We start from the raw sequence: 20,785 nt of genomic DNA, 5'->3' as shown, positions 1-20,785 counted from the left end.
TCCAAAATTACATCCGTTAATAAGTGAGGCTGTTTTCTCTCATTCATCCTAATAACCCTGAGGGCTGAGACTTAAATAAAAAACCTTCACTTTACAATAGTTTCAGTCAGGGTTTGAGAGGAAACAAAAATGAAATGCTTGTCATTCTGACATCTTAATGCATTTTAAATCATTTGTTTTAAAACACATGCTATAAGGTATTTCCAGGAACAAAAAAATTTTAATTCACAAATAACAGAAAATGGAAGCTTTGAGTATTTGTTCCACTATTCTCATATATTCTACATTTTTTTTATATATATTCAAAATGTATTTTTATTTATTTTTGTCCTGGTGATGCTCAGTGGTTACTTGGACTCTGCCCTCAGGAATTACTCCTGGCAGTGCTTGGGTACCATATGGGATGCTGAGGACTGAACCCTATTTGCTGTGCTATGTCGTTCAAGGCAAGTACCCTACTTGCTGTGCTATTTCTCAGGTCCCCCCACATTTATTTTAGGATTTTAGGACCATACCCAGCAGTGCTCAGCAGTTACTCCTGGTAGTACTCAAGGTACCATTTGCAGCAGAAGGCTCAAACCAGGACTGGCTGCATGCAAGATTCGCCTCTCTACTTCACCATTTATTAAAGATAAGAGAATATTAACAGTGAATCCATATATTATTTTAAATTAATTTAGTGATGTAATATACTGGCCAATTATTTCAGAAAAGCAGATTCCTGTTAATCATTTTTTCCCGTTTATCTAGTTTATCCTTTTTAAAAAATAGGTTTGTTAAGGCAATACCTTTCATGTGGCCAATCCTAGTTTGAACTCCAGAAACATACCTGAGTACACCCCGAGTACACCAGAAGTGACCCTGAAGGAGAGCCAGGAATAGCTCCTGAGCAACACTGGGTGTAGCCAAAAACAAACAAACAAAATCAATCAAATTCTATTTACTGCAAATGACAATTCCAGAAGCCCTTTTAAAGTCCCAAGTGCCCTAAGGCAGATTCCTCAAATGCAGCAGTCCCTGGCCTGGTCCCTGAGCCCAGAGCCAGGAGTTACCCTGACCCAACCAACCCCCCCCCCCCCCCCCCCCCCGTCATTCCCCTTCCCCCCCCCCCAATCTGAAGTACATTCGGGACTTAACCCAACCGCCCCCCCCCCCGCCCACTCCCCTTTCCCCCCCAATCTGAAGTACATTCGGGACTTATCTACAGAAAAATAAATCAAGCCATAGTCATCTCACTTACCTAGGCTTAAGTTCTAATTGATTCTAAGAAAAAAAGTGATTTCAAAGTCTTATCTTTAGATATTAACAGATAAAGCTAATAGAAAGTGTAACACTCACAGCAATACCAACAACATAATTATCATAAGTGTATTATTTCATTGCTGCTATAGCAATCCTGTACAAACTTAGGAATTATAACCAAAACTTACCTGTCTAAGAATATATCTGGGAGTGGTGGGTAAGTCTGCATGTCAGGTACTCGCTCGTGGACTATAACCATAATGAAAGATGTAAATCCAAATACTATAAAAACATATACACAACTCAATATGGTCTTCCAGTACTCTGGGTCCAGTCTTCGAATGGAATGTTTGTTTTTACCATTCATGTACTGGTACTGATCAGAATTCAAATCGGTGATGGGTCCGTCACAGTCCTGTGAAGGCTCCCCATTACAGAGCCACTCTGCGTTCTGAAGAGCACTGATGAAGGGGGAAATGGAGCCCAGTGGACTGTCGCTGTTGTAGCCCATCTCTTCTAAAACATCAGTATGTATTTTCTGCAATTTTCGGACAGAAAGCATCAACCTTTTAATGTCCCCTAGAACTTTGATTTCCAGAGGCGGAGATCGAAGATCATATTCAGTCAGTGTTAGCAATGTGATTCCATCGAGTCGGTGCTTATTGCATAAAATATCCACATATTCAAAAAAGCCTTCATCCTTCAACCAAACAGCCACATGCTTTGTAGTCCAGCGGCGAATGCAAAGTTGATTAGGACCAGCCATTTCCAACTCTACTGTCTGTTAACAAAAAACAGGAAAATAAAACAAAACTTCAGTTTGTGCTAACAACTCTTTCGATGACCAAATATACATAAGCACACCAGAAACAGTAATTTACCTACACTGCCCTAAAGGCTTCTAGAAGAAAGCAAAAGAAATTATTTAATGAGTGGTTTTCAACAGATGAGCTTAGAATACTTCCATGTATACAACCCCAATAGCAAAAGAAAAACTAAAAATTGTTTTAGAAAACAATCTTTTTTTTGTTTTGTTTTTCTGGGTCACATCTGTGACCCAAACACGTGCAGTGCTCAGGTGGCGGTGCTTGGGAGACCACATGAGATGCCAGGGATTGAACCCGAGTTGGCTGCATACAAGGCAAATGTTCTACCTGCTGTACTATTGCTCTGGCCCTTAGAAAACAATTTTCTAAAACATTATTTTACAAATGGCCTTCCACAGAAGAGTATTCATAACTTCATTATAAAAGGTTACTGTTAAGAGACACACAAACGAATCGCAGAACTGAGCAGTTCACACTACAGCCGAACACACAAGTCCAGCGAGCCTCCGTAACCAGGTGTTCAACCACAACCAGGTGTGTGACGCCTGGCACTGCAACATCAATGACAACAAAGGGAAAAAGGGAAAAGTTTCAAAACCAAACGAAAGAGCAGAGGCTAAAGAAAGTGTGCAGTGGGTAAAGTGCTTAGTCAAACTGGGTTCAATCCCAGCCCCACATATGGTTCCCCTGAGGACTGCCAGGAGTTACCCCTGACCAGATAGGCAAAGTAAGTCCAAAAAGTGCAAATAATTTTTTACGACTTTGGTACCATACATAGCTCTTTTTAGTGTGTGCATTATTTTGGGGTCAGACCCAGCAGTGCTCAAGGGCTTACTCTTGGCCAGGTCAGCCAAGTGTAAGACAAGCTCCTTAACCTGCCGATTTTCCATTTTAAAATGTTTAGTCATAGGGGTTGGAGCAATAGCACAGAGGGTAGGGCGTTTGCCTTGCACGCGGCCGACCTGGGTTCGATTCCCAGCCATCCCATATGGTCCCCTGAGCACCGCCAGAGATAACTCCTGAGTCCAGAGCCAGGAGTAACCCCTGTGCATCACCGGGCGTAACCCAAAAAAGCAAAATAAAATAAAATAAATAAGTAAAATGTTTAGTCACTTAATTCTATATATCAGGCTTATTATTTTTATCAGATACATTAAAGAACTGTCTCATGGGAGACAAAGGCCCACATGGAGGGGGAGAAAAGCCTATTTTCCTAAAGTTCTTTGTATCTACTTAAGCGTATGAGTTTCTAGATCTCTAAACTCTGCATTTTTCTCTGAAACACTTGTTTACAAAAAGAGCACAAAGACTTTAAAGTATTAAAAAAAATTGGGTTGGAGGGACAGGACAACAGGTAGGTTACTTGCCTTGCACATGGCTAACCGGGTTAGCCCAAGTACCCCAGATGGTCCCCAAACCCTGCCAGAAATAATCTCTGAGTGTAGTACCAGGAGTAAGTACTGAGCACTGCCAGACATGCCCCCCCCAAATAAATAAAGTATGAAAAAAAATTTTAAATAGGAACCAAAGGGATAGCAATGGGATTAAGGTGCTTGTCCTATACTAAGGGAGCGACCTCTTAGTATAGAGCTAGAAGTAGCCCCTGAGCACTGTAGGATGTGGTACCCGAACCCCCAAATACAAAAAAAACCTAATAAATGATATGACAAATATCCATGAGCTCACAATTCAGTTTGTGGGAAAAAAAAAAAAGTTCCAATAGAAATGTTCTGTATCCTAATCTGGTTAATAGTTATACAGGCAGGTTCATTTCATGAAGCCTATTAAGTTATATATTCTTATGATTTATATAATAGTATGTTTAACACATGAAAATTTTAATTTAAAAGTTTGTCTTAAAAATAAAACATGGGGTAGGGCGTTTGCCTTGCACACGGTCGACCCGGGTTCAATTCCCAGCATCCCATATGGTCCCCTGAGCACCGCCAAAAGCAATTCCTGAGTGCAGAGCCAGAAGTAACCCCTGTGCATCACCAGGTGTGACCCAAAAAGAAAAAAAAAAGGGAGGGGGTTGTAGATTGTAGCTCAAAAGTACTGCGTAGGCCTTAAATACATGAGGCTTTGGGTTCAATATCTAGCACTGAAAACAAAACTGGATAGAAGAGAATGGTCTACTAAGCATTTTCTTCTTTTTTCCCCAGAAAATTCCAAATTCTGGCAATTATCATTTCCTCAAAATATGCATTTTTGGGGGCAATATAAATCTTTCGATTCTTTCTTACATTGAAAATGTAAAAAGCTGGGGCTAGAGAGAGTAGTACACCAGGTAAGGTGCTTATCTTGCACACGGCTCACCTGGGTTCAATGCCCCACATCCCAAATAGGCCCTTGAGCACTGCCAGGAGTGATTCCTGAATACAGAGCCAGGAGTAACCCCTGAGCATCACCAGGATTGGTCCAAAAAACAGCAACAACAATGTAAAAAAGCTACTATGGTGCATTCTTACCCAGTTCTCTGAAACTCTTGTAAGGCTTACAATCCCTTGAGAAAGGCAGATACTTTACATGATCACCACTTAACCCCAACAAAAATATCCAGCAAATAAAAAATACTCATTAAATATTTATTTCTTAATAACTAAAAAGCAATCTTACTTTCTGGAAGGCTTTTTGAAATGTCTTTTATTTTTAAAACAACCTTTAAAAAAATATTTTTGTATTGAGTACTGTATTCAATATGCCAAACACAGTAACAACAGGTCTCACAATGGAGACATTACATTACTGGGCCAGCTCGAGCAAATCAATGAACAACCGGAGGATAGTGCTACAGTGCTACTGTAATTTACAAAGTTATTCACAGCACCTAACTTTACAATCAGCCATGATCAAATTCCATGTGCACAATTTTCCCGACCTCAGCCCTGTCACACCAGTATCAGAGATCACTCTCTCCTGGGCTCTGGGGCCATATGGGGTGCCAGGGACCAAGCCTGGATCAGCCACATTGCAAGGCAAATGCCATAACCACTGTCCTATCACTCTGGCTCCTTAAAAACAACTTTTAATATTACCAATCCACAACTGCTTTCCAGTCTTAGAAAATTAACAGTGCACACATCTAGTAAGGATTCTGCAAACTTAAAAAAAAAGAAAAAGAAAAAAAGCTGTCTCTTACATAGTATAATCACAAACACTTAATTCTTTCTTTTGCTTTAGTGTTATCACTATCACCCCCAAAGCCAGAATATTGTAATTTAACATGAGGAACTGATGCACAATGATATACATAATTTGTATCATTTGCAATAGATGAGAAATTCCAGTAAGATATGACTTTGCTGTTTGAGTTCATTTACAGAGCCAGATGGCTTCATCCAACCAATTATATACATATATTTTCCTAACAGAATTACTTCATCTCTGAATATACATTAAAAACATGCTACAAATTCTGCGTTTATGATGCTACAAACTGAGAAGCTCATATGCAAAACAAGGTCAAATTTCTTCAATCATTTTTGCTACCTTTCCCCTTCCTGTAGCAGCTTACCACCAATGAATGCCAAGTGACTCCCATCCTTGGACATTATTCTTCAGGGCAGTTTCATCTCAAACTCTGCTAGAAATGATTTTTTCATTACACTATTTTCCCTGTCTCAGATCACCAGTTCTTTATACCCTCCATCAGGCTAACAAACAGGCTTTGATGCTGGCATTTAAGCTGCTATAAAATATGAATTATCATAGAAGGAAGCCTTCTGGAAGTCTTTGAGCCTGCTGAGGCAACGCCCTAAAATTATGATATAATCTGTTGATGTGTTGCATCAGGTCAGGGCATGTCCTTTAGTTATATGCTACTACAAATGATTAGAGGCCCATCATTAGCGAACACTGAAAATCTGCATAAAGAGGTATATTAAAAGATGATAAAAGGCCTTAGGATCGATTTCATATTTATGCAGAACCATAGGAATTACAGCAAACATGAAACTCTGAACAAAGAATAGACAGCCACAAATTTCACATAAATTCACAAAATGAAAAACTAAGTTAATTTTAAAGAAATTTTTTTGTATTGTTTTTTTTGGTCACACCAGGCAATGTACAGGGGTTACTCCTGGCTCTGCACTCAGGAACTACTCCTGGCGGTGCTCAGGAGCCCATATGGGATGCTGGGAATCAAACCTGGGTCGGCCGCGTGCAAGGCAAACTCCCTACCTGCTGTGATATTGTTCCAGCCCCTTAAGGAACATTTTAAACTTTAACCAATAATATTGTAAAGTACCAGTTAAATTACCCGTTCTGCTTCTGGCCAAGATATACTTAAGACTTACCCTCCATAATAAAAAGAAATAGATTTAAAAGGGGGGCTGGAGAGATGGTACAGCAGGCAGGGTACTTGCTCTGCACATAGCTGGCACAGGTTTATTCCCCAACATCCCATATGGGCCCCTAAATCCCACTAGGAGTGATCCCCCAGCACAGAGTCAGGAGAGCGTAAGGCTTCATAACCATAGCCAGATGCAGCCCCCAAACAAAACAACAACAAAAAGACAAAAAAAAAAAATAGACAAAACTATAAGGGAGGACATGGCAGCAGTTGACCAAGAAGAGCTTTGAACGTTGTGAAATGTGAGCCCTACTGCCCCAGTTCACTGCCTTGGGAACTTTCAGATTATAGCAGAAGATGGAAACTGGGTAAGGCCTGGCGGACTGATAGAGCTGAAGGGATACGGTGAGACTCTCAGATCAAAGTAATTGGAATTTATGGGCTAGAATATGAAACTGAAAAAGGGCACAGAAAACATAACCAAAGGAGCCGAAATCCTACGCCAATGTGGTGCTATTAAGAGGTAACCAGATCTCGGGGGTTTGATGCTGGCATTTTAGCTACTATAGAAAATGAATTATCATAGAAGGAAGCCTTCTTTGGGGGGGGTTACATAGGATTAGGGACTTTATATAAGATAATATAGAGAATTTCTTAATAATTCTGTCACATGAAGACACTGCTATAAAACACCTTCTATTCATGAGTCAGGATGTGTATATTCATCAAAAACCAAATCTGCTAATGCTTTAACCTTGCCTTTTCAGACTCCAGAATTATGAGAAATAAATGTGTACTGTTAAAGTCACCTATGGAACCAAATAAACCAAGATGGAACTGCAGAAATATGCAGAAGGTATTCTTTGAATAGTCATATCAATGCTGATGTACACGTGCGAGGAAAACAAAGCAGAAAGACTAGATAAAACAGCAGCAGTGGCCATACAAGATCAGCTAAAAGATGCCAAGCTCATGCAGTCAGAGTGAGAGCAATCTCATATTGACAAGCTCCAGGTTAAGTATAAATGTAACATCTTGCCACAGAAGCTTTTCTCAAGGAGAGCAATTTGCGCAACCCTTGGTTGCAAAAACTCAGGAAGTTACCTGAAAAAGAGGCCAAGGATGTTCTTAAATATTCTAGAACGCACAAAACAAGTCTTTCATAAACAAAGAGCTATCTTACCCAAAATGTTATTCACAGTACTAAAATTGAGAAACCTACCCTAACCGAAACATCTCTGGGTTCAATAAAAACTCTAAATCTGCCCCCCCCCCCCAAAGATAGATCTGACTTCAAGGAATTTAACTGTATTTCACAATAAAGCTTAAGAACATTCACAAGACCTTCCCTCCCCCCCCCCCCCCCACTCCTACCCCGGTAGCACAGTGGTCACCACCTCAGAGCTTATTGGACAGCCAGGTATGGCTGGGGCAACTGGGGCCTCATGGGATGGGGGGGAGGAACTGGCAGCAGTGACGAGGCAACTGTGGCCTCATGGGGTGGGGGGGAGGAACTGGCACGTCCTTCCCGCCCCACCAAGGCCACGAGCTGCCCCCCACGAGTGGCTCTCTGACATGGCCATGGACCCAGAGGCACACAAACCAACCTCATAACTATGAGGCTTTTGGCAGAAATCCCTCCAGACTTAATCAGTAAAATATCAAAAATCCGCAATTGCAGCTGCGTGATATCATATGGTCTTCATAACCAACAATAGGAAACAAATTATTTCACAATGCCTTTTCAGCAGGTCTGATTGTTGGGGGGAAATTCCAAATAATAATGGTGCATCTTCATCTTTTGTCGAAATAATGAATGTAATCAAAGTAGAGAGAGAGTTAAGTGGAAATCATCTGCCTCACAAGCATCGGGAGGGGTGGGATGGGGGTATATTGGGGTTCTTTGTGGTAGAAAATATGCACTGGTGAAGGGATGGGTGTTTGATCATTGTATGACTGAGACTTAAACCTGAAAGCTTTGTAACTTTTCTCATGGTGATTCAATAAATAAATTTTTTTAAAAAAGCCATTCACAAGAATACAAAAGTATTCAGTCCCAATAGTTAAAATTAACAACGTATGACATCCAACGGAAGGTTAGCAGGCATGCTAATAAATAGAAAATTCCTATTATGAGTAGAAGATCAGTCCAGGGCCTGAGAGCTAATACTGGAGATAAGGCGTTTTCTGTGCATGTGATCAATCCTGGTTAAAATCCCTGGCACCATATATGGTCCCCTGATCACCACAAGGAGTGATCTCTAAACACCCAAGAGTAAGCCCTGGGTACCACTGGATGTGGCCCAAACTCCCACCACTAAAAGAGAAAACCAACTAAAACAAAACAGCATTAACAGAGTGAGTAGGGAGAGAGGTCAAAGGGTTAGAGTGCACATTCTCTGCATGGAGTAGCCCGGTTCTGTGGGTGGCCTGACTATCACCCAGAGTGGCCTTTGAGCACCAATGGTGGCCCCCCCAATAAAAAAAGGAAGAAATGCTAGGAAAATGGTATTATAGATGCTTAAGAAGTTAAGAAACTGGAAACAAAAAACCAGTAACCTCAACTTGAAATTTCAGGAATGAAATTACAATATATGTAACGATGAACACACTGGGAATAACAGGTGTAGACGATAATAATGATAAACCTGAAGACAAATTATCCAAGATTAAACAGAACAGTTTTCTAACGACAGAATGTTCTCCCTCCCCCCACGCCCTCCTCTTCTCTCTCTTCCCTGACAACATTCCCCCATCTCTCCTCCCGTTCTTTCTTGAGGTTGAACCCAGGGCCTCATCTACGCAAAGCACATGCTACATCCCGCTAAGCTACAGTCCTGAGCTCTATGCTTCAGTTTTTAAAGAAACCAAGAAAACAATGTGCTTAGTGAAATAAAACACAAAAGCATGTACATTGTATGACCCATTTAGGTAGGTACCGAGAACAGCCAAAAGCATACACAGAAAGAAAAATGTAGTTTCCCAGGGTGAGGGAAAAAACTGTCTCAGGGCTTCAGATGAAAACAAAACAGATGCTGGTACTAATTGCACAATAGTGAGAACGGAGAAAGAATTCAATATTGTTGATTTTGTACGTCTCTAAATAGTGAAGGGCTGGAGAGACAGCACAGCAGATAGGGTGTTTGCCTTGCATGCGGCTGACCCGGGTTTGATTCCTCTGCCCCCTCAGAGAGCCCGGCAAGCTACAGAGAGTATTTTGCCCGCACTGCAAAGCATGGCAAGCTCCCCATGGTGTATCCGATATGGCAAAAACAGTAACAAGTCTCACAATTTGTTGTGAGATGTTACTGGTGCCCGCACAAGCAAATCGATGAACAAGGGAGGACAGTGCTACAGTGCTAAATAGTGAAAATGGGCCAGGGAAATAATTCAGTGGCAAAGTACATTCTTCATGTGAGGCCTGTGTTTAATCTTTGGCAATCCCACCCCTGCTTCCAAAAAATAAAAAAAAAATGTGCAAAATTAGTAAACTTGGGACTGGAGAGACAGCACAGCAGAGAAGAAGCTTGCCTAGCACATGGTCAACCAGGGCTCTATCCCCGGCTCCCAATCTGATCCTCCAACGCAAAAGAGTAATTCCTGAGCACTGCTGGATGTGTCCCCCTCAAAAACAACAATAAAAGAACAGATTATTAACTAGGAATAATGCAAGCTAGAGGTCAGCGAAAAATCATTAAAGTACTTCCAAAAAAAGTCTACCAATAATACACCTAGTGAAATAGTTTTCAAAAACAAAGCTAAAATACATTTTTAGATATCACTAGGTACTACCAGTGTTGTACCTGGGTTTGCGGGTCACGACGTGATCAGACACAGAATCAAGGAGATAGTAATGCATATACAAAGGAGTTTTATTCCAGTTAACTGGGGTCAACTATCTCACCTACAAAGTGGCCTCTTGATAGCGACCCTGACCTCCCAGTACAAGCAGTTTATATAGGTTCCAAGATTGAGCAAGCACAATGATAGCAGTGATCAAGCAACAGTCATGAGTGATTAGTCGAAATTTGATAAGTCAGTTTCTGGTTGTTGCAAAAAATGGACATAGTCACCCCTCATGACCAGTCAAGATGATCTAGCAATTCCTTACCAGAAACTACAAGTTCAGTCTTTGGGAAACAGAAACTTAGGCCTAGTCAAAACTTAATGTTAGCTGTGGCCTGTCATGGCTGCAGTCTGGCTCTCGGGTACCTAACACCAGAAATGTTACAATAAACTCCTCCAGGCAAAAAGATGTTAGGAATTGAAAATAGGAATCTACAAAAAGCAATGAATTCTATCAGAAATGATTACTTCTACAGGAAATTAGTTGTATGCAACTAAAGTATTTTTAAATATTTGTAAAAGTACTTTACAAATATTTAAAAATATTTTTATTAAAAAATCAAAAGTTGGAAAAAAATGAAAAGTTGGGAGAAATGGAAATATATTGACCATTGAAACAACCTGCTTCCAGAAGAGGGAGTATTTCTGAATTCATTCTTTATCAATATTACCCTGACAACAAAACCAGAAAAACAGAACTAAAACTACAGTCTGACAGCAAGCATGTACAGATACACAAACATTTTAAACAAACTTTAGCAAGGCAATAGGCTATGTTTTAAAAGAATAACAGCACTGGAGCACTGTCCTCCTGTTGTTCATTGATTTGCTCGAGCGGGCACCAGTTACGTCTCCATTGTGAGACTTGTTACTGTTTTTGGCATATCGAATACACCACGGGGAGCTTGTCAGGCTCTGCGGTGCGGGTAGGATACTCTAGATAGCTTGCCGGGCTCTCCGAGAGGGACGGAGGAATCAAACCCAGGTTGGTCGCATGCAAGGCAAACGCCCTACCCTCTGTGCTATCGCTCCAGCCCTAGGCTTAGTACTTGAAAATTAAAATAATTCACCGTATTAATTAACATGATAAAATCAAAAAGTGCAGAAAAAGCATTTGCTAATTCTGTCACTCAATAAAAATTTCAGCAAATTATGAATAAAGAAAATTTCATTTACTTGATAAAGGGCATCTCTGAGAAGCATACAAGTAACATCAAACCATGATTTAAAAAAAAAGTTTTCTCTATATCAGAACAGGTCAAGACTGTCCACTCACTCATTTGCTTTTGTGTTTTGGGTGCTAAGGGGTTACTCCTGGCTCTGTACTCAGGGACCACTCCTGGCAGGTTCAGGATCCACATGGGGTGCGGGGATCAAACCAAGGTCAGCTGCATGGAAGGCACTACCTGTTCCACTATCACTCAAGCCCCAAACATTCGCTCTTTGAGACAAAATAAGGGGACCAGAGACATAGCAAAAGGCGTAGGAGCAAATGCTTTCTTTGCACGCGTGAGTCCCGGGTTTGATCCGACACTGCAGAATCCCCTCACTTCCATGAACGACCTCTGAGCACTGAGCCAGTTGGAGTAGCCTAAGGAGTGCCAGGTATGACCCCCTAAATGAAAAACAACAAAAATACCACTTTAAGTTCTGGTCAGTAAAATAACAGGGGAAAAAAGGCTCATAGATTGGAAATGAAGAAATAAAACTATATTTGCATGCTGTATAGTCATTTATGTAGGAAATTCAGTGGATTGGAAACCTGAAAAAACTACGAGAGCCAAAACCCAAACAAAACAGCTAGTTTTCTGCGAGAGGTGAAGGCCCCCACTCAAAAAAAAAAAAAAACCTTAGACCTACCGCACTTAGTGACACTAATATTAAAATCAACACATTAAAAAAAATCAAGCATATTTCTGTAGATGAGTAATAAACAATAAATATTTAAATTAGTAAAACAATATAATTTCCCATAGCACAAAATTATGGAATATTCAAGGAGAAAACTGACAAACCGTGAGAAAGGCCTATATATAAAAACTATAAATTCTGCAAAATAAATTACAAATCTAACAGGACAGCTGGTGAGTCAAGACTTGACATTATAATTCTTGCAAAATTCTGCTAAAGATTTCATGCACTTCCAATCAAAATTCCAATAGGGACTAGAGAGACAGTACAGCCGGTAGGGCTGCCCTTGCATGTGGCTGACCCTGGTTCCAAGCTCAGCCCTGCTTCTGGCACTACAGATGGTCTATGGTCCAACCAGGGCTGATCCCTGAGCAGAGAGCTGGGAGGAGCCCCTTGACAAAGAAATGAAACAAAAAATCCCCACAGACTAGTCTGTAGATACTGGTAAATTTACTTTGAAAGTTCACGTGGAAATGCAAAGTATCTCTGAAAAAAGAACAAAATTAGATAGCGATTAATCATTTTAAAATTATGTAACAAATTACCATGAATTTAGTGGCAAACCACATTTCTTACCATATGGCCTTCCCTTATTCTGAAAAGCAGCAGCTTCTCCTTTTCTACTCTCTTTTATGCCTGAATTCTTTTTCCAAGAAAAGCCCTGTCCTTTTTAAGGGCTTGTCTGATTAGGTCAGGTCCACTGAGGATAATCTTCTTTTCTCAGTCAACTGTGCCATGTTATGTAATTTAATCATGAGTGTGATGGCCCATCGTATTTACAGGTTCCTCCAATTATACAAGGTCAGAGCAGATGATTTTAGAATTTTTATCTACCACATTAGCCTAATCCAGTTGGAGTAAGTTTTGGCATAAAATAAATCAATGGAAAAGAACAGAAGTCAGAAACAGACACAGACACACACACACACACACACACACACACACGCACACACATTTATGGGGTAACTAATTTTCTACAAATGTATGAAAACAATTCAGTGGAGAAAGAGTAACAAATCAAATGGTGCAAACAAAAAAACATTAAGTCATACTTCTTACCACATGATAATTAACTATAAATGGATCTAATGCAAGACTTAAAACTAGAAAGCGTCAACAAGAGGAGAAAAATCTTCCTGACCTTGCTAAAGACTTCTTAGATATGATATCAAAAACAGAATTAAAAAAAAAAAAACCAAAAACATAATATGAGCCTAATGCCCAAGGACAGTAGAAACATGGGCCAGGAGAACTGGTCCACAGTTGGAAGCCTTCTTCAAGTGCTGATGGAGCAGCTGGATAGAGAAGGGACCACTATGACAAAGATTGTTGGAAATGATCACTCTAGATAAGAATCAGCTTGCTGAAAATAGGTAAAGGAACAAACATGATAATCTCTCAGTTATCTGTATTGCAAACCATAATGCCAAAAAGAGAGGGAGAGGGAGAGGTAGGGAGAGAGAAGGGGACAGAGGGGGAGAGAGAAGAAGGAAGAGGAAGGGAGAAGGATGGAGTGTGATGGAAAGGGAGAGGGAGGGGGAGGGAGAGAGGGAGGGGAAGGGAGAGAGAGAAAGAAAATCGCCTGCCACAGAGGCAGGCTGGAAGGGGGGCAGGGAAACTGGGGACATTGGTGGCGGGAATCACTGGTGGAGGGATGGGTGTTGGAACATTTTGTATGACTGAAACCAGATCATGAACAACTTTGTAACTGTGTAACTGTATCTCATGGTGATCCAATTAAAAACAATTAAAATTACAAAAGCAGAATCTATAAAAGAATAAACTGATAAACGATTTCATTTATCTTGGCAGGAGACTGAAGGACTTGCACGATCTTTAGTCTGCAATTCCCACTTCCTTCCCCTTCCCTTTGTTTTGATATCACTGTGATATTCAGGGATTGTGCCCTTGCATGCAGCTCTCCCATACTTGGTTGCAGTGCTCAGCGGGGCTCATACACACTCAGGTGTGGTGCCAGCACACTTTGGTTATAATACCAGAATACACCAGAAATCATACTCTGGATATGGGACAGTGCCAGGGAACAAACTCAAGGTTTCAGACCTACAAGGCAGGGGTCCTAACACTGTGCTACAACCCAAACTATTGTGCAAATATCTGCACTGATATTCCACTGGGGTCCAGGCAGAAAATTTATTGGTAAAGAGTATGCCTCCCAAGTATGAGTTCCTTAGAGATAATCCCTAGCACCAGCCTAAAAAAAGTACATCCACTGCAGATATACAGTAACTGGTCCATAACCCAATACTGACAATTGTTCATAATTTCATTACTGTAACAAAAAGTGTTTTAGTTAGGTTTCTAGAAATGTAATAACCATCAAAGAATCAAGTGTTATTAGTATTATTAATGAGTTCTTAATGTTTGATCAATATTAGAAATCATTGTACGCAAAGCTTGGTACTTGCTCAAAATGTTAATTGGTGTGAATAAAGAAAGCATTTCAACTTGAGTTGTTACTTTACTTTACAACTTGAGTTAAACTTTTTTTTAAAAGGCAACCTTTTAAAATCCTGAATAAAGCAATTGCTTAATTATCAAAGGTCAATATTAGTCATATTAAGGAAATGGGAGAATAATTCATTCCCGCAGAATGAGATTAAGCAACTGTAAACTTAATTCCAAGAAACAGATAAACAAAAGCTGACTGTCCCGTGCAAAGCAGAATAAAAGATATCTAATCTTGGGCCGGAGCGACAGTATAGCTAGAACAGTGGATAGGGCGCTTGTCGTGCACGCAGCTGACACAGGTTCAACCCCAGGAATTGGTCCCCGGGCCTGCCAGGAGTGATTCTTAAGTGCAGAGCCAGGAGTTATCCCTGAGCACTACCGGGTGTAGCCCCCAAACAAAAACAAACAAAACAATATCTTTCAGTAAACTGGTTATGAATTTCTGGGGGGGAGGGCATACTCAGTGTTGCTTGGGGGCCTACGTTGTGCGAACAGGGGTCACTCCTTGTCAGCGTTCAGGAACTATATGGGGTGGCAGGGAGTGAACCCAGTTCAGCTGTGTGCAAGGCAAATACTCCACCTGCTGTACTATCTCTCCAGCCCCTTTGGTTATGAATTTTAAAAGATCTTTTTAGATGCAGTTTTCAATCTATCAACTCTTTTATTTACTAACAAATGTGTTTCTTTTCTAAAACTCTAAATTTAGTTTATGCTAATAAAGTTCACCAGCCTGTGAGCAAAGCTTAGTATATTTACTATGATGTTCTTACCTCAAACTTAATAAAACGTATCATAAGCCTATCATAAATATATGAACTTTGAATCTGGCATTCCTTAACATTTAATACAGCTGGCTCCTTAACCAATGAGTTGTGAATGCATTCCACTAGAACGAACCAACCTCTTCACGGTAATATAAATAACTCAGTTCTGTTCTACTACATTAAACTGAAATACTGTGTTTTTGGTTCAACGTAAATTAAACTCAATCAGCCCAGAGCTGCAAATAGAGACAATGACTACTAATAAACCTTTTCCCTATTTTGTCTTGTGAAAGTATTTGTTTTGCCTTACGCTCTGTGACTGACCAGCTTTAGGACATTCTGATCACAACTGGGTATGATTCATTGACGAAAAGGAGAAGTACCATTTGTGAATCACCCCGACTTGACTCCAACTAGGTTCCAAACGTGAACTACTCAACTAGCTACTCTGAGATTACAAGCCGAGAGCAGAAAGTGAAGGAGAGGCAATTCCCTGACTATAGAAATATGTGTGTGTGTGTGTGTGTGTGTGTGTGTGTGTGTTCCTTCTTGCCTGGAAACCTTTATTCTATTTTCTGACTCTATGAATGACTGTTCTCTGTGACTTACTTATCTAAATAAAACATATATCTGTTCTTCTACATATGGCATATTTGACTTAGCATATGGCTTCAAGTTTCATCTAAAATGTATGTATCAGAATTTCCTTCCCCAGAGGTGAAGCTGCGGGGAGGGCTAGGCCAGTGGTTTTCAGGGGCTACCCTGGCTCAGTTCTCGGGGTTCATGTCTGGCAATGCTCAGGGAACCATGCAGTGAATTGAATATGGGCCTCCTGCACGCAAAACATGTGCTTAATTATCCAAACATGTGTTTTAGTTATCTTTCTGATTCAAAATTTTCTTTCTAAATTTAAAATATACTCCTGAGTGTGTCTATCACATCTTTTTGTTCACTTACCTTTTGGTGACCATGAATATAATGAAGCTATTATGAACATGTATACATTAATATCTGTAAGAGTCCTGCTTTTAGCCTTTTGGTATACACTCGAAGTTGAAATTGTTGGTCATATAGAAATTCTGTATAATTTTTTTAGCAATTGCCATCCCACTTTCTAAAACAGCTGCACTATTTTACATTTTCACCAATAATGCCCAAGTGTTCTAATTTTTCAACATTCTAGCATACATTAGTTGCTTTAGTATTCAGAAGAAAATAATTTTCCTGATATGTAATCTCTTTGTTGTTTTATTTTCCTAATGACTAGTGATGTTGAATATCTTTATCAGAAATTTGGGGAGCCTTTGGGGGGGTGTTTAGATGCTTCAATTCTCACACAACACCAGGGATTGAACTTAGGGTTCTCTAATGAAAACATGCACTCAACCCCTGAACTATCTCCACAACATTCATATATCTTTACATAGTTTTTAAAAGTCTATTCTTGGGGCTGGAGTACAGTGGGTAGGATGCTTGCCTTGCACAAGGCTGACCCAGATTTGATTCCCGACCTCCGATATGGTCCCCTGAGCACCGCCAGGAGTAATTCCTAAATACGGACCTAGGAGTAACCTCTGAGCACTGCCAGGAGTGGCCTAAAAAACAAAAACAGCAACAACAGCAGTCTATTCCAGTAAGTCCTTTGCCTGTTTTTAAGTTGGGCGATTTGGTTTTGTTGTTGCTGGAAAGTATGGACTTATCCACACTGGCCTTCCACAGTACACCTTTCTGACTGCAGCAAAGACAGCACTTCTTCGGCAACCAGTTCAAGTCTTGTTTTGTAAGTCATTCCCGGCAGTTCAATCCACAGCATAGAGTAATTTTTGTCTCTTTCAAGTGAATCTTGACTGGGCATGCCAAGATAAAGACCTTTTATCTTTCAAGTTGTCATATTTCAAAACAAGTTAAATACCCAAAGTTGAAAGTTTGGAGTTTTCTCATGAGATTGACAGTCTGGCTCAATTCCAAGTTAGACCAAGGAGCTTTATGTTTTTCCTAGTTTTTTAAGAATCTACTTGAGTAGGATATGGTCTTACCTTCTCTTTTCACTAAATACACAGTCTTGGGATGTAGTTCAAGTCGTAAGCTACGTGCACTACATGTGTGAGGCCCTGGGTTCAATCTCTAGAACTGCTTGGTTCATGCACTGCCACGTGTGATCTCCACAACAATTGAAATTTTAAAAAGACACTACAAAATTTAAAGCAAATAAAAAGTCCAAGGATGTGGCTCAAGTGCAGAAGTGCTTGCCGTGCATTTCTGAGGCCCAAGGTTTGATCCCTAACTCCTCCGGAACCCTTGGGCAACACCAGATGTGAGCTTTCGGTGAATTCAGAAGTACTTCCAGTTGTGGCCACCCAAAACAGATATATAAAAAAGGGGAAATAAAGGAAAAAATATGGATTAAGGGCCAGCAACAAAACTCAATGCACGGCCCTGAATTCAATCCCAGCTATCACCTGGCCCTTGAGGGGCCTCAGGGCTCCCCCAGCCACTCTGGCTGAGCGCTGCTTGAACAGCGTCCATTTAAAAAAAAAAAATGGAAAAGATATATACATCCCTAGGAGAGCATTGGTTTTTAAAATTCCATTCTTTTTATTTTATAAAGCTCCCCTCCCTCCTCTTTGCTGCTGCTGTGAGGACATGGCTGTGATGCTCACCACTCGGCTGTGGTACTGTACCACGCTGCAGTGCCTGGAGGCCCACACACATGCTCAAGGGGGCTGCACATTGGCTGCAGGGGTCACACAGCTTTAGCTGTGGTGCTTGCCAGGTGTCACATGCTTTAGCTGTGTCACTTACACACACCTGGCCCCTTGGCTGCAGTGCTGAGAAGAACACACACTCTGCTGCATCAGGGGCTCCAAAGAGCAGAGTTACGAGGACCACACTTGGTGCACGAAACGTCACCAGGTATCTTGGGGTCTCACACTTGCAAGTGAGGCATATTGTGCCACTGAGCCATTTCCAGGCTGAGTTCTTTTTTGGAGGGCTGCACCTGGTACTCCTGGTGGGGCCTGGGAAGACTACATTCAGTGCTGGGCTTGAGCCTGGGTCACAAGGCAAGAGCCCTACTCACTGTTTTCTCCCTCTCCCTCTCCCCCCCCCACCTCTCATTTTTGGGTCACACCTGGTGATGCTCAGGGGTTACTCCTGGCTCTGCACCCAGGAATTACTCCTGGCAGTGCTCAGGGGACCATATAGGATGGCAGGGATTGAGCCCAGGGCGGCCTCATTTAAGACAAGTGCTGCACCCGCTGTACTATCATCTCTCCAGCCCCTCTTTGTACCATTTTTAAGGAAAACAATAAGGTTTATTAAGCCCTACATGACTGACACGTAAGAGGTCCTCAAGTATTATTAAATAAATGAAGGTTAATAAATAACAAGATCATTTAAGGGCCTGGAGGAACAGAGCAGTAGCTCAGAGCAACCTTTTTCTCAACCTTTTTCCAACCAAGGCACCTCCTGCCCTGGTTTCCTTCCCATAGCTCCCCGTCCTACATGTTTCACGCTGTGGACCCCTTTCACAGATTTTCACCTGTGGCACTCCTATAAGATCCTGAGAGCACTCAAGTCACATGCCCCCTAGATGAGAAGCACTGGCTTAAAGAACCTGCCTTGCAAGTCTAGGCCCACAAGTTCAAATCCCAAATGTCTCACCGAGGCTGAGCAATCCTACTGTTCAAGTCTGGGAGCTCTGCTGTTTGTGATCCTCAGAGCCACAGTGATTTCTGGACACACCACGGCCAGGTGTACGTAAGCCCCACAAAAAATAAGTGTGACCCCCAGCAGGCGACTAAAAATATATACATGTGCAAGCACCAGTGCCAGAAGTATGACTCCTGGTGAGCAGGTGTGCAATCCCTGGCCATGAGACGAGGCCAAGTAGACGAGGGAATAAAAGAATAATTTAGCAATTCAACTGAAAAATTCCACTGCCTTCCAGATAAGGATTAAAAATAAAATAAAAAATAAGACCACCTCAAAATCAGTCACATCATTCTTTAGGATTTTTTTTTCTAAAAAAAAAAAAAAACAAAAAACCAACAAATCCCTCAGGAGTCAGTTTTACATCAATAAATGCTGAATGGTTAACTGCCAAGAGCTAACTCCTGGTCACTCATCTGGCAATTTTATCAGGAATTAAGAGCTAGTATTCAGCCCCAAAGGTTCGAACCTTGGTTGTGTCAGTCACCCAGAGTTGAGAGACCAAAGTAAGTGCAAACTTCAAAGGTACTGATGGGTAAACTAGAGAGGAGACAGCAGGTGGGTGCTGGCTCAGCTACATTCTTCCAGCTTCCTTCAGGAAGGCGGGATTGATGATTACACCGATTCCATAAAGACCAGTTATACATTAACCAGAAACTCAACACCAGGCCACATTCTTAAATCTAGACTACAGAATAAAGCTGCCTGCAAGTATAGCAAAGTATAGTTAATTACTCAGCAGTATCAAAGCCAACAAAGCTACGAAATACCTGACAAAATACCCTCACCCTTAATACTAAATGACATGATGAGAAGCGACTTTTTTAAAACCTTAAGGGCTGTTACTGAATCTGTTTTGAAAGCAATAGTTACCAAGAAAAATCTGCTTGTTCCCTTACGTGACTTTTACTGAATCACAGAATTGCTCCTGATTACACCCCAGCTGAGTCACAGTAGTCATATTATCTTTTGTAGTGTAACTCTTACACTTTGATAAACAAGAAAGACACGGAACTAAATGAAACTCCTGCTCCGATGGTTCTCCTCTCTCTGCACCATGCTTCACGTCTATTCTCCAAACATGATACAGGAGTCTTCAATACTTGTAAATCTTCATTACTTTATATAAATTTTACTTGTGAAAGTTGTCTTTTCTGCTCAATTTGCAGTAACACAACTCAGATAGCTAATGGCTGCTAAATGCTTTGGAATGATTACTGAAGTTTCTGTCTTCGCATGAGAACCTTCAAGGAACCACATGAAACAGTGATCCTTAAAAGGAACTTGCTACTAAGACCTTCCTCTGCCTCACCTTGCTGCCTAAATGACCTAACAATCTCAAGGAAACCACTTTCCCTCTAGCATGGAACACAAAGTAACCTACAGTGCCCTGGATTTAGGAAGTGTAAGGAGCACACACCTGCTTTGTTCCTGGTCATAAGGCATAAAGTACTGGAACTCCTAGTCCGTGCAATAGGTAAGGAAATTGAAAGTGTGTTACTGGCCATGAAGCAATAAAAATATTCCTATAAATTCCCAAGGAATCCACTCTTCCAAAAGACTCCTAGAATATGTAAGCTCAGTAAGATTAGGTCTCTCAGGACATCAGAGCAACATACCAAAAATAATTTTATTTCTTTGTATTACAACAAAAGAAAAAAGATGAATAGCAATTGTCCTTTTGGACATTTATTTACTCCAGAAAATATTCACATTAA

The 20,785-nt window shown here is 40.9% G+C and overlaps 1 protein-coding gene across 1 annotated transcript in view; it reads right to left on the bottom strand.

Moving 5' to 3' along the window:
* The window catches only part of SAMD8 (sterile alpha motif domain containing 8), a 58,596-nt gene that overhangs the window by 26,329 nt on the left and 11,482 nt on the right, over positions 1 to 20,785 (bottom strand). Inside the window, exon 2 of the mRNA XM_056113304.1 lies at positions 1,431 to 2,023. Within this exon, the coding sequence (XP_055969279.1) occupies positions 1,431 to 2,023 (593 nt within the window). The remainder of the gene's footprint in view (positions 1 to 1,430; positions 2,024 to 20,785) is intronic.

Source organism: Sorex fumeus, unplaced genomic scaffold, assembly GCF_029834395.1.
Source record: "Sorex fumeus unplaced genomic scaffold, SorFum_2.1 ptg000020l, whole genome shotgun sequence".
In the NCBI taxonomy this organism is placed as follows: domain Eukaryota; kingdom Metazoa; phylum Chordata; class Mammalia; order Eulipotyphla; family Soricidae; genus Sorex; species Sorex fumeus.
Note: the sequence above shows the minus strand (reverse complement) of the source record. Positions and strands in the feature narration are given on the sequence as shown.